The following is a 13,305-nucleotide window of genomic DNA, read 5'->3' on the forward strand; positions in this document are numbered from 1 at the left end:
AGAATCCAAATCATTGTACCAAATGTTCTTATCCTGGTGGGTTGGGAAACCCATGATGAAATGATACCTTTTTACCCCCAACCACCCTTTCTCTAGATTCTTCTTGCTTAGTTACATATGCCTTTTTCCTGCCCTCTTGCTAACATGTGCCCAATGACATACTTCTAACCTGCTAATATTTCTTGGAAGGTAAGCTGTCTTGCATTCTGATAATTGTCTATTTGATTTTAAAAGCCAGAGCACCCTTCCAGTTTCTACCTAGATAGAAATAGACTAGCATATTAGTTTGCAAATACTTGTGTGATTTCCCATGCATTTTGTTCCTTGTCCTTAAAGAACTTTATAATGGATTCATTTAAGCAGAGGAGATCTTTGCCAAACTTAGAAGACCAAAAAAATAAATAAATAAATGCCAGGGCAGCTCCAGCTGAAGGTGATTTATTTAACATGATTTTGAGTATGTCTCCTCCCACGAGAAAATGCCTTCAGTACTTGTATTTGGAGCACTGGCATGCTCTTTGACTAGTGCTTGTGATGTAAGTCATCCAGTAAACCTACATTTATCAAGCAGCCACGTCCTACTTGTCAGAGTAGGGAGTGGGGGGTGTCCTTAGATACCAGCGGTGTGGAGCAGGTGACCACGTCAAATACGGAATTGAGTTTGTCCCCAGACAGTATTTCTGCATAATCCAGAGCCATCATGCTATATGAGGAGATAAGTGACTGGGTTTGCTTTCATCCCGTCATGTGCCACTGCCAGGCAGAGCAGGAGTTAGTGTGTAGCCCCGCGAGGAGGAGCATTGAGTAGTGATGCTGAATGTCTGTGTGCCTAACACCATCTCCTGTCCTGCGCATCGTGCTTATCATGCTCTAAAATGTGAAACAGTGATTGGTTGTGTTCCAGTTTGTGTGCAGTTTCCTTGCCTGACTTTTATTTTCTGTTTTTCCTTTTCCATTTCCAACATCTATTATTTGGTCCCACAATATTTCTGCCGCGGGTTGACCATTAAATGTTTCAAGGAGAGTTGAACTGACCTACGCATTAATTCTGCATTTTGTGCTTTTCTAGGTCTCCAGAGAGAGCCCAACCCCCGTCCTGTAATAACTGTAGAGCACTTTAAAGAATCAGCGGGTGTTAAAGGCCTTCCCCTGTATCCAGATCCCTCCAGAATACCTGACATGAAAACTCAGAACAATTTAGAATCTGACTACTTGGCCAGGGATGGCCCCTCAAGCAACAGCTCGTTCCACAGCAGTGAAGAGGAAGGGACCGACCTCGAGGGTGACATGCTAGACTGCAGTGGGTCTCGACCTCTCCTCATGGAATCTGAAGAAGAGGACGAAAGCTGCAAGCCCCCACAGGGGAAGCTGGGAGGGGCAATTCCATTCACTCAGCCAGAAGTCGCTACTGAGCAAGCAAAGGCCACGCAGGGTGGAAGAAAGAATCAGTTTCAAGTCCTCCCACAACCAACCACTGATGGTCTCGGGGAGCCAGATGTTTTTGCCACCGCCCCCTTCAGGAGCTCAAGGGTTCCCACTGATGAAATGGACATTTTCTCCAAAGCCCCATTTGTCTCCAAGGGTAGTGTGGCTCCTTCCCAGCCAGAGGACGTGTTCTTGAGAGCTCCTTTTACCAAGAAGAAAAGTGTGGAGGAGTTAACAGTTGCCCAGAGCACGTCCCAGGAGGTGCCTGCGCAGACCAGTCTCCTTAGCCAGACAGATGATGTCGCACTGCTCTCAGGCCTTGACAGAGCAGTATATGCCTCTGTCCCATCTCAGTATTCCATGGCTGGTTTCGCCCAACAGTCCGCCCTCCCCTCCCATTCCGTACAAGCAGCAGACCATCTTGACAGCGTCTTACCCAGGGGATCCTCCCTAGAATCGGGGGGCCATCCTAATGACAGAAACAAAGGACCTCAGCCCCAGAAAGAAGCTGTCTCAGTCCCCATGGCTGGCAAACCATTCCGCCCCCAGTCTTTATCCAAATACTCGCGTCACTATAGCCCAGAAGATGAGCCAAGTCCAGAAGCCCAGCCCATTGCTGCCTACAAAATTGTTTCGCAAACCAACAAGCAGTCCATAGCGGGCTCTGTTTCCATCACATCCCTTTCCTCCAGGACTATGGAGCTGCCAGCTGCTGATCCTTTTGCTTTAGCACCCTTTCCTTCAAAATCAGGCAAGCAGAAACCTTAGGAGCAATACCTGAGCCTTAGGCCTCTGTCTACCCCACCCTCAATAACCCACCACCCCACTCCCAGCTGAGCCTTCCTAAGAAGAAATATATCAATTATTGTCAGTTATTGTCTTTCGGCTCTATGGGTCAGAGCAGAACTTCAGTCAACAAACTCAGTAGCAGTGATACTTAGTTAAAACCCCTTTAAGTTATGCCTATTTCTTTTTGTTTATATCGCTTTCTGGACTTTCAGGCATCTCCACCTCTACCCAGAACTCTGCTTTTTTGAAATACTTCACCCCAACCCCAAAGGGGCCTTATTATTATTAGTTTTAATTCCTGCAGACCTGTTCAGCATCATTGAGGAATCAAGATTAGTCCTTCCAGGACTTGATTTAATACTCTTGAAAAGAAGATATTTCTGGAAAGAAATGCAAGAGGAAAATCCTGCACATCCATAGGAAGTGTCATCCTGCAGATACGAATCATTCCTGTAAAACCCGCAGCTCTAGAAGGAGTCTGCACCTGTTTGAGTCTGCGCCAGCCAGGCTGGCCCTCATGCATGCGTGTCTGTGCTTGTTTAATGTGTGTCTGACCTTCTCCTGTCTAGAAATGCAAACAGATGGGATATCTGTGCTCATGTCTCATAGTGTTGAGTCTTCCCCACGTCCGCGCCAGTTTTTAGATTAGTATGAGTGAACAGGTATGGGTGTGGCGTGTGTCTGTACAGGAAGCGTTCTTCCTTTAGGATAATCCTGTCCCAGCATGCCTACCTCCACAGTCAATCATTTAGTGGCATTTGTCTCCTGAACTAACTGACTTGAACCCTATTTTATTTAGTTCTTTTCTCATGGCAAAATTGAATTCATTGGAAGGTGTAGTTTCAAACCTGCTGAAACTACGGTTTCTGAATAGATTTATTTTTGTCCAGAATTTGCTATTTGTAGTTAACAGATTCCATTTACCTGGTCATGAAAAATTGTCCTTATACATTTACCCCTCAGGACAATAGGAAAGAGCACCTCGTTACAGTTCAACCACTGGGTGTGTGGTCTTTTAAAGACCTTAGGTCTCAACACTCCATGCTGTCATTATGGAATTCATTAATCGTGAGACTAGGCTACAAACTAGGTTTGCTTGCTTGTTTGATTGTTCCAAATCCTTGCCATCTTTCACTACTGCCTCTTGAGGAACTAGAAATCTGAGACTTGTAAATAATTTGGGAAATGAAATGAAAAAGAGCTGAATCAGTTAGCCATGAAAACCTTTCAATTCTCTCTACTCTTTAGAAGGTAAAGTAAGCCAGATAGATGACTGACTTGTCTTTTTGAAATGTCTTCTCTTTCTGGAAATATCCATTTCATTCTTAGCTGTTTTCATACCCTTTATTATTAGTGCCTTAAAATGAAACTTATGTCCCAATGGGAAGACTTTGGAGGAAATTCAACGTAATGGAAAGAGTCGTTACCCCATGTTTCAAGTTGAAAGCTTCCTGTGATTTGTTAGTGATTTTTTTTCCCATTAGCTAGAGAAATTGGGAACGTTGCTTACCAAACCAGATTAATGATTTAAGAATTCCTGGAAATTCATCCAAGAATCAAGTGTGGATGCCAAACTCTATTGCAGTTGATGAGGTGTGATAGTCTTTAAATTTCAAGTTCAGGGATCTTGGCAGTAAAATATGAGCAGCTGCTTCAAGACTTTTTCTAGTTTTGTTTTGTCTCCACCTATTTCGAATGTCCAGGTTAAAAAATAAACAATTGGCACGGGATCAGAGCTACCAGCAGTGGTGTTCCAACTGAGGTTTCATTGTGCCAGAAACAAATGTCTTTCACTTTATTAAATGCTAAATGTTTATTCTAAGAGTTTGCTTTCTCTCCATGATCATTTCTGATTTTCCTATGTAACAGTGTATGCAAAATTATCTTTCCAGTTGAATGAATAGTTTCAGCTGATGCATATGGCACCCCAAACTCTTCCTTTCATCATTATCAATTAAGGCCCTCAAAGGCAGGAGCTAAGAGGATAGGAATATTCAGGGAGAGTTCTCACCCCAAATCATAAACTCTGTAAAAGTGGACGGTCATTCTCATTCACTCTTCCAAATATTCAGGATTACCTCTATAACAGCCTTGCAAAATGTCTTTCCTTTGGTTATTTGATCACTCCCTCCTAATCAAGTCGCCATTTTAGTTCTCAAGATAAAATCAATAAAATCATGGTGATTTTTATTATGTAGTTGTATCATTTGTCAAGCATGGGCTTGTAACCTGTTTGTTTATTCTCACTGGAGAGTTACGATCGTTGGAGACTCTAAATACCTTCTTTGAATAGGAAATGAATATAAACACACAGATTACTTTTGTATTCTTAGTGATTACATGAAATTTTTTTGACTATTGGATTACATTAATTATTAGCTAATAACTAGTGAATTCTGCAGTGATCTTCTGTGGATCATATAGGGTAAATGTATTATTGAAAGATAAAATGTGCTTGCCAGAGGCCATCCTGAATCTGGAAATCTGGAAAATTTAGTTTTAAGGGAATCGGGAGTGTGCAGGGTGCTTTGAATTAGTAGTAAATGCATGTTTCCAACAGCTGTACTACAATCAGTTAAAATTAAAGATAAAAAGAAAATATGTATTCAAAATACTGCACTTCTTATTTTAATTTGTTTTATGTGTTATTTGCTTTACACATTTGATAGAGAATGCAGGAATTTGTGACTTTTCATTTCAGTGGAGCACAATGAGCCAGAATATGTTTAGAATAAAGCATTGAATTGCAACATACACCGATGAACTCTTAAAGAATCCACATTAATTGACTAACAGGCACTATTGAATTAATGAATTGCCTTAGGTGTGGTGAAAAAATATTTAACATCTGTTTCTTGGGCTCACATTCAGCCCTTTAGCTCCAAATTCTTGTTAGACTGGAAAATGGAATGAACAAAGTTTGTTGCTGAAACAGAGGCTTGCCAGGGCTTAAGGGAAACTTTCTTTCATTTTGGGCCCACTCATTGTTGAGTTGAAAATTTCATATGTGTAGGCTAGTGTATGTGTTTATATGCCCATATTAGATACGAGTTTCATTTGGCAACCAAGATTTCTTTTAAACTTCCAGGAAAAATACCAGTATCTTATTGACCCATTACGTATTAAGTTTTAGAATACATGTGTATCAGTGTTTTTAGCTGTTTGGTGACATTTCACTTATGAAGTACCAGCAGATTTCAGTTTTATTTAAAGGAAGTGTAATCACCAGAGTGATCTGACAACAGAAATCGAATTATGCTCTACTTGCTTCCATAAAGAAAAGTCATTAAAACATAGATCCTGGTTTATGTATGTGTTGTATCAAATAGGAAACTATCATATAGGAAACTAGAGAAAGGTAGCAGGAAGTATACAATGTAAAATGGAGTCACTTAGATCCCTTTTATAAATATGTTATTCTCTGCTATGTCTTTGGAATTGAAATTGGAGAACATAAGCCAGTCAACTGTGGGATGGTCACATAGATGCAGTTTTTGAGAAAACTGCAAAATTTCTGAGAAATATGGAACCCAGATTACTTTGATGAAAGATACATAGGAGAGCCACTGAAAGAACCACAGCTTCTAATGAGGCAGGTGCACATGTAAACGCTGTAACCGCCTCTGAGTTCTAATCCTCCAATCCTGCCTGATGGAGTAAACATGAAGATTTTAAGTGAAATCATGTAATTTAAATTCTTAGTTTTTTCAATGCTTTTTTGTCAAGTACAACTTGTTTGGGTTTTTTTGTTGTTCTTTTTTGTTTCTAACCACCAGAACACTTCATACTTGTCACTTGTGAAGTTCACTTGAGGGATTTCAAAATGCTTGAAAATAAAAAGTATCTGATTGGGACTTGTTTTGGTGTCCTTTTGCTACAAAACAAATGCACGAGGTTGCTGAAAACAACAAGCTGGCTTAGCTCATATGTGGGAATCCACACCAGCAGTGTCTTGATTTCCAGAATGCCACCTTGCTCTCTAGACTTCTGGTCCTACTTGCCTCATTTGCATCTTGAATTTTATTAGGAAATAGGCCTCTATGTGTGGTGTCCAGATCCTGTCATTAAAACACTTCCAGACATAGCTCTTTCCTGCTCTTTCTCTATCCCTGCAAGTCTTCCTGGCTCGTCTTCCTTGTTCTTGTTCCCACTTTATTTCCTCATACGACACGCCCCTATTATGACCATACCAGTAAGTGGATGATGAGAGGTATGAGTGAATGATCATGTTAATTTTTATTTGCCTCTCTTCTTATTGTAAACAGTTTACAATAAAAAATTTTAGCCTAGCCTGTGATAAGCTCACCACTGGAATAATTCAAAATAAGAATGAAATGGCTCACCTTCCTCATTTCTTATGGACTAGAAGAAAGGATGAAGGAAGGGTGGCAGAACCCCAGCCTTACTCTGGAAACACAACCCAAAGGCATCTCTTCACCTGGACGTAACACGGGCCCAGGGCAAGTTTATGTGTGAAGGGACTCGAGAATAGCTTATAAAAATGATTCAATGTTAACCAGCATACTGGTGGTTTAGTCCAGTATTCCCATAACTTGTAAATTACATTAGAAATTTAGTCTGAGCTACTTCCCAGCAATTTCAATATGTGTGACAGTGTTTTGAGTTTATAATAACAATATTTTCTTGAAATCAAGTAAATGAAATCTGCATTGCATTATAATAGAACCTTATATGCACTTTAAAGGGATCTATTTGATTCATTTTGGTAAGGAATTGCAGAAATGGTTTTTCCCAATGTTAGTTAAAGACACTTTGGGAGTAAAAGACGATGTAGCCTTTTCACTCTGAAATGGCAAGTCAGTTGTACTCTTGAGTCTACCAAAAACTCCTGTTTGGGGAGTGGGAATGGAGTGTGTGTGTGTGTGTGTGTATCATGTTTTCTGCAATGATGTTAACAAGACCTCCTAATAAAGGCACCCAAAGAATACCAAAGGTGACAGTAGGTATTTGGCATGAGTAAATTTGGTTCCCTTTGCCAACAGCTCTCTGAGTAAAAACTAAAGTTATTATAGATAAAGGTTGGGGGGAAATCAGCTATTGCCTTAGCCTCATTTCTACAGTAAGTATGCTCTTCTCATCCACAAGGATGGAACCCACTGCGGTTTGTCCTGAATCCTTGGCTCACGTGTAGTGTTGGGAGGGCAGCAGTGACCAGAATACCACAAGGCCTGCGAGATGTTGCTTTGAAAGAGGGAAAGTTTAATGTCATTTTTTAGGGGATAGAAACAAAATACAGGCCAAGGACCATGCTCATTCCATGGAGAAGAGGTGAGCTCCCTCTGCTGATTATATTTTTGAGTTGATTGAATGAGGAGGTCGACCTAGCTGTAAAGAGTATTGAGGTCATCGGACTTCAAGAACAATATGTGCATGCAATCTCAAGGGCTGTGAACATGGGAAAGGACATTTATAAAGTCAATCTTAACAGTTTTTGCAATACCTCTGATTTGCAGACTTGGATTTATGTTACTGCACTCTTCGTGTGATCTATTTTATGTATCTGATAGTTTTTATGAATAATTGTTTGAGTTGTAAACTCCTATACACTTTATTAAAATGGACCTAATTAAAATAAATGATTTACACTTTGTTTTATTTCTTACGTCAGATCATCCTAAGAATTTTAAGTTTCAGAGAACAACTTTTGGTTGGGTGGGTGGGTGGTGGGTGGTGGGTGGGTGGGTTGGTCGGTTTCCAATGCTGTCATTTCCTGAGACCTAGTTTCTCTTCCAGATGTTATGTGGAGACATAAATGAAATAATACAAGATAATGGGGCCATAAAGACAGCTGGGAAACCCACAAACCTCCCTGCTATGCACTTTCCTGTGAGGTTCTAATGGATCTGTTAATCTGAATGTGAGCTCCATCAATATGACATATGTCATATATAACATATAACATGAATACACACACACACACACACACACACACTATATGTGAGAGAGACCAGAAGTAACATAAAAAACTAAAGACAGAAGTCTTGGGAGGAAATGAATTATACTGTGAGGAAGAACCTGCCTGCCTCTTTCCTCTCCAAATTGGAGAAAATAACAGTAATATTTGAACTTTAATAAACTTGACATCCATGATTCAGGGGTAATTGGTGATGAGCTGAGTTCACAGAGATGGGCATTCAAAGAAGATCTAGGGATCGAAAGAGTTCTGGTATAATATGCGTGAGTAAAACTAAAGTTGACTACTTTTTCTGAAGATTTATTGAAGATTTGATGGAACTATCTCTCTTTATAAATATAAGCCCACCTAGTTCTATAATGTGAAGTTCTTATACTTTTTCTACTTCAAGTTATCGTTAACCAAAAGTAGAGTCTTTATCTGTGAATCACCCCCTTCCCCCCCCCGCCCCCCCCCCCCCGGGAAGCCCTTTCCGATGCATCACTCCCACTGAGAGGCAGAAGTCCACCTTCTGCAAAAGTGGACAGAGCTCACCTGTCTCGGTCCTGCCTTTCTTGTAGGGAAAGCCAGACGTGGAAGTTCCAGCTCCCACAAGGGGAGCACCCTCATTTTTGCCAGCCCTGAGATGGCTTGGTAAGAGACCAGCGAGGGAGGAGGTGCCCTTATATTGCCCCCTAATTGAGAACCCAGTGGAAGGAACCAGAGTGAGAACCAGGAAAATAGCCATGAGCAGATGATTTTGACCTGTTTCTCTGGATTTGGAGACAAAGATCTTTTCCCCTTAGGTATTTTTCCTTGAGTTTATCTTTCCTTCTATTGGAGTAGTAAGATCTAGATGGCTTAAGTTGACATGTCAGCTTACCTGGAAGGAGACCCAAGTAATTCTTCTACTTGCTTTTATGTAAGCTTACCTTAGAGGCCCAAAAGGAATCAAAGTATTTCCTTCAGAAGGCAACCCAATTCTCCAGTGCTGAAGATTTGGGACCATGATCATCGCTAAACACGGAATTCCTAGAGTCAGATATTATGAAATTAGTAGTTTTGCCAGATAATCCGAAGTCTCTTCCTGTTTTTGAACAGGACCTTTTGATCCCAAGGACGTACTTTTGTTTTCACTCTTTAGAGAAACCTTAGGTTACCTGAGGGGACTTGATCACAGTTTTCTCATAGACTAACCAAAAATTAAATATAGCCTATCTGCCTTTATTCAGTTTATCATGAATATTGACAGTAGAAATAATAAGCTCAAGTAAAATTCAAAACAGCTTACACTGCACATGGTTAAAAATTGAAACCTTGACAAAATTTAAGTCAAAATTTTGGCTTGGGAAATTTGAATTTAGTAGGTACAGTGGCCACAAGAGAACTCAGTAGCAAAAGATACCATTCGTGAAATTTGAAATGAACCAAAATTTGACGAATAAATCTCTATTGTAAATGTATAGAAAAACTGGATCCCAATGAAAATGATTACCAAAAAAATAAGGAATGCATTGCATAGTAAATTGATCCAAAGGTTAAATTGGCTTAATGGAATTTCTTCATGAAAATTCATCAATATTAGTTCGGTTAAAATATCTGTATTCAAAAATATTGGGTGAAACAGCCACAGTGGTTCAAAATGTCCTGTGCCTGTTCATGGGCTAGCATAGTGATGTCCAGGTGGCCATTAGCTGGCTAGATCAGGAGAGAAGTATTGACTGCTGACACAGGGAAATCATCCGTGAGTGGTATCTGAATGTCTGGATACACAAGATCAATGAAGGAGAATGAAGCGTGAGGAGACAAGGACTTAAAAAATCCTTTGGAAACATCAATATTTAATGGATGGATAGAGGGAAAAAAAGCCACGGAAAAAACTAAGCCACAAACATGGGCAGAAAAACAGAAGGGGCACGACAAAGCTAAGGGAGGAAAAACAGTGTCAAGAGTGAGCAGTGGTCAGCAGTGTATGTCACAGAGTGATCAAATGACACAGAAAAGTGTTCATTGGATTTGTCAGTTAGGAGACTATTGATGATCTCAGCATGAGCAATTTTAGTAAAGGGGTGGGAGCAGCCTGTAAAGGATACATTTTAAAGGACAGGGTGATTTCATTGTATACAAGGACCTTGAGTAATCCACAATTTAGGGCACACTACAGCTGCACTGATCCTTCCCCCAAAACACCAAACATCCCCATTTTTTGTTACATTTTTATGGAGATTTTTTTTCTTTAATAATTTTTTAATTACAGTTGACATACAATATTATATTAGTTTTAGGTGTACAACATAGTGATTTGACATTCATATAACTTATGAAGTGATCACCCTGATAAATCTACTACCTGTCTGACACCATGCATAGTTATTACCATATTATTGACTATATTCCTTATGCTTTACTTTACATCCCCACGACTATTTTGCAACTACAAATTTGTATTTCTTAATTCCTTCCCGTTTGTCACCTGCCCCCAGCCTCCCTCCCATCTGGCAACCATCCAAATGTTCTCTGTATCTATGAGTTTGCTTCTCTTTTGTTTGTTTATTTTGTTCTTTAGATTACACATATAAGTGAAATCATATGGCATTTGTCTTTCTTTGTCTGACTTACTCCACTCAGCACAATACCATCTAGGTCTACCCATGTTGTCCCAGATGGCAGATTTCATTTTTTTACTGTATATATATATATATATATATATATATATATATATATATATACACATACATATATATGTATATAATTTATATATATTATTTATATATAATTACATATATTCACAAGATATAAAGTACAGGATAGTGAATATAGTCAATGGTGTTGTAATGGCTATGTACGGTGTCAGATGGGTAGAAGACTTACTGGGGTTATCACTTTGAGGTGTGTAAATGTCTAATCATTATGTTGTTTTGTACACCTGAAATTAATAATAATAAAAACATTTTTCATTCTTTTTTATGGCTGAGTAATATTCTATTGTATATATGTGTCATCTCTTCTTTATCCATTCATCCATTGATGAACATACAGGCTGCCTCCATATCTTGGCCATTGTAAATAATGCTGCAATGAACATATGGATGCCCATGTCCCTTTGAAATAGTATTTGGGGTTTCTTTGGATAAATACCCAGAAGTGGGATTACTGGGTCCTTCTTTATCTCTTGTTATAGCCTTTGTTCTAAAGTCTATTTTGCCTAGTATAAGAATTGCTACCCCAGCCTTTTTTGTTAGTTTGTTTCCATTTTCACAAAATATCTTTTCCATCCCTTTATCTTCAGTCTGTATGTGTCTTTTGACCGGAAGTGAGTCTTAGTTTGTAAGGGTCTTAGTCTTTTGACCGGAAGTGAGTCTTAGTTTGTAAGGGTCTTAGTTTTTTTTATCCATTCAGCCACACTATCTTTTGATTGGAGCACTTAATCCAGTTACATTGAAAGTAATTGTTGATAGAAATGTAATTATTGCCATTTAGTAATTCATATTTTTGACCTTTCTTTTTCTTCTTCTTAAAAAAATCCCTCTAATGTTTCTTGTAATGGTGGCAATGAACTCCTTTCGCTTTTTCTTGTCTGGGAAGTTCTTATCTGTCCTTTGATTCTAAATGATAGCTTTGCTGGGTAGAGTAATCTTGGTTGTAGATCCTTGCTTTTCATCACTTTGAATATTTCATATGAATCCCTTCTGGCCTGCAAAGTTTCTGTTGAGAAATCAGCTGACAGTTTTATGGGAGTTCCTTTATAGGCAACTGCTTTTCTCTTGCTGCTTTTAAGATTCTCTCTGTCTTTAACCTTTGGCATTTTAGTCATGATGTGTCTTGGTGTGGGCCTCTTTGGGTTCATCTTGTTTGGGACTCTCTGTGCTTCCTGGACTTGTATGTCTATTTCCTTCACCAGGTTAGGGAAGTTTCCCATCATTATTTCTTCAAATCGGTTTTCAATTCCTTGTTCTGTCTTTTCTCCTTCTGGTACCCCTATGATGTGAATATTGGTATGCTTGATGTTGTCCCAGAGGCCCCTTAAAGTATCCTCATCATTTTTTATTCTTTTTTCCTTTTGCTGTTCTGATTGGGTATTTTTTGCTACGTTATCTTCTAAATTGCTGATTTAATCTGGTGATTTTTTTCTTGGAAGATTTATCTTTTTTAAATAAACAGCCTTATCCAAGTCTTATTATATCTAACTTGCATCCTAATATTATTGATTTGAATTTTTCCCCCTCCAGTTCTCTTACTAATAACATCACTGAACAAATGTTTAGATGGCATTTCTTAGGACGAAAAGAATTTTTTTTAAAATAAATTTTATTGGGGAATATTGGGGGACAGTGTGTTTCTCCAGGGCCCATCAGCTCCAAGTAGTTGTCCTTCAATCTAGTTGTGGAGGGCGCAGCTCAGTTCCATGCTGTTTTCAATCTTTAGTTGCAGGGGATGTAGCCCACCATCCCATACGGGAATTGAACCTGCAACCTTGTTGTTGAGAGCTGGCGCTCTAACCAACTGAGCCATCTGACCGCCCCTCCAGAAGCTCAGTGGCAGCTCTTTGTCTTCAATCTAGTTGTGGAGGGCACAGCTCACTGGCTCATGTGGGAGTCAAACCAGCAACCGTGTTGTTCAGAGCTCGTGCTCTAACCACCTGAGCCGTCCAGCTGCCCAAGGAGAATTATTACACTATAGTGTTAGTGAATTTAAAAAAACACACACACACAAGAAATTGTCACTGTAACAGGCTGAATAATGCCTCCCCGCTCTTCTAATATATCCATGTCCTAATCACCAGGACCTGTGAATGATACCTTATATGGCAAAAGGGATTTAGCAGGTGTGATTAAATTAAGGATTTTGCCATGGGGAGATTATCCTGGATTATCCAGGAGGTCCTAACATAATCACAGCATCCTTTAAGAGAGACGCAGAAGTCAGAGAAAAAGGCAATGTGATGACAGAAGCAAAGATTGAAGAGATGCTTTGAAGATGGAGGAAGCCAAGGAATAGGCAGCCACTAGAAGGTGAAAAAAAAGGAAACAGATTCTTCCTTCAGAGCCTCTAGAAGGAAAAAAGCCTGCTCACACCTTGACTTTAACCCAGTGAAAATGATTTTAAACTTCTGATACCCAGACTATAAGAGGACAAATTTGTTGTTTTAAGCCACTAAGTTTGCAATAATTTGTTAT

At 39.4% G+C, this 13,305-nt stretch overlaps 1 protein-coding gene across 3 annotated transcripts in view; it reads left to right on the forward strand.

Moving 5' to 3' along the window:
- AAK1 (AP2 associated kinase 1) overlaps positions 1-6,066 on the forward strand; it is a 161,467-nt gene extending 155,401 nt beyond the window's left edge. For all 3 annotated transcript variants that reach the window (XM_081068799.1, XM_081068798.1, XM_081068800.1), the window contains one exon: positions 1,070-6,066. In XM_081068799.1, the coding sequence (XP_080924925.1) occupies positions 1,070-2,193 (1,124 nt within the window). In that variant the 3' untranslated portion in view covers positions 2,194-6,066. The remainder of the gene's footprint in view (positions 1-1,069) is intronic.
- Positions 6,067-13,305: the final 7,239 nt, after the last annotated feature.

Source organism: Rhinolophus hipposideros (assembly GCF_964194185.1).
Source record: "Rhinolophus hipposideros genome assembly, chromosome: 12".
Classification (NCBI taxonomy): domain Eukaryota; kingdom Metazoa; phylum Chordata; class Mammalia; order Chiroptera; family Rhinolophidae; genus Rhinolophus; species Rhinolophus hipposideros.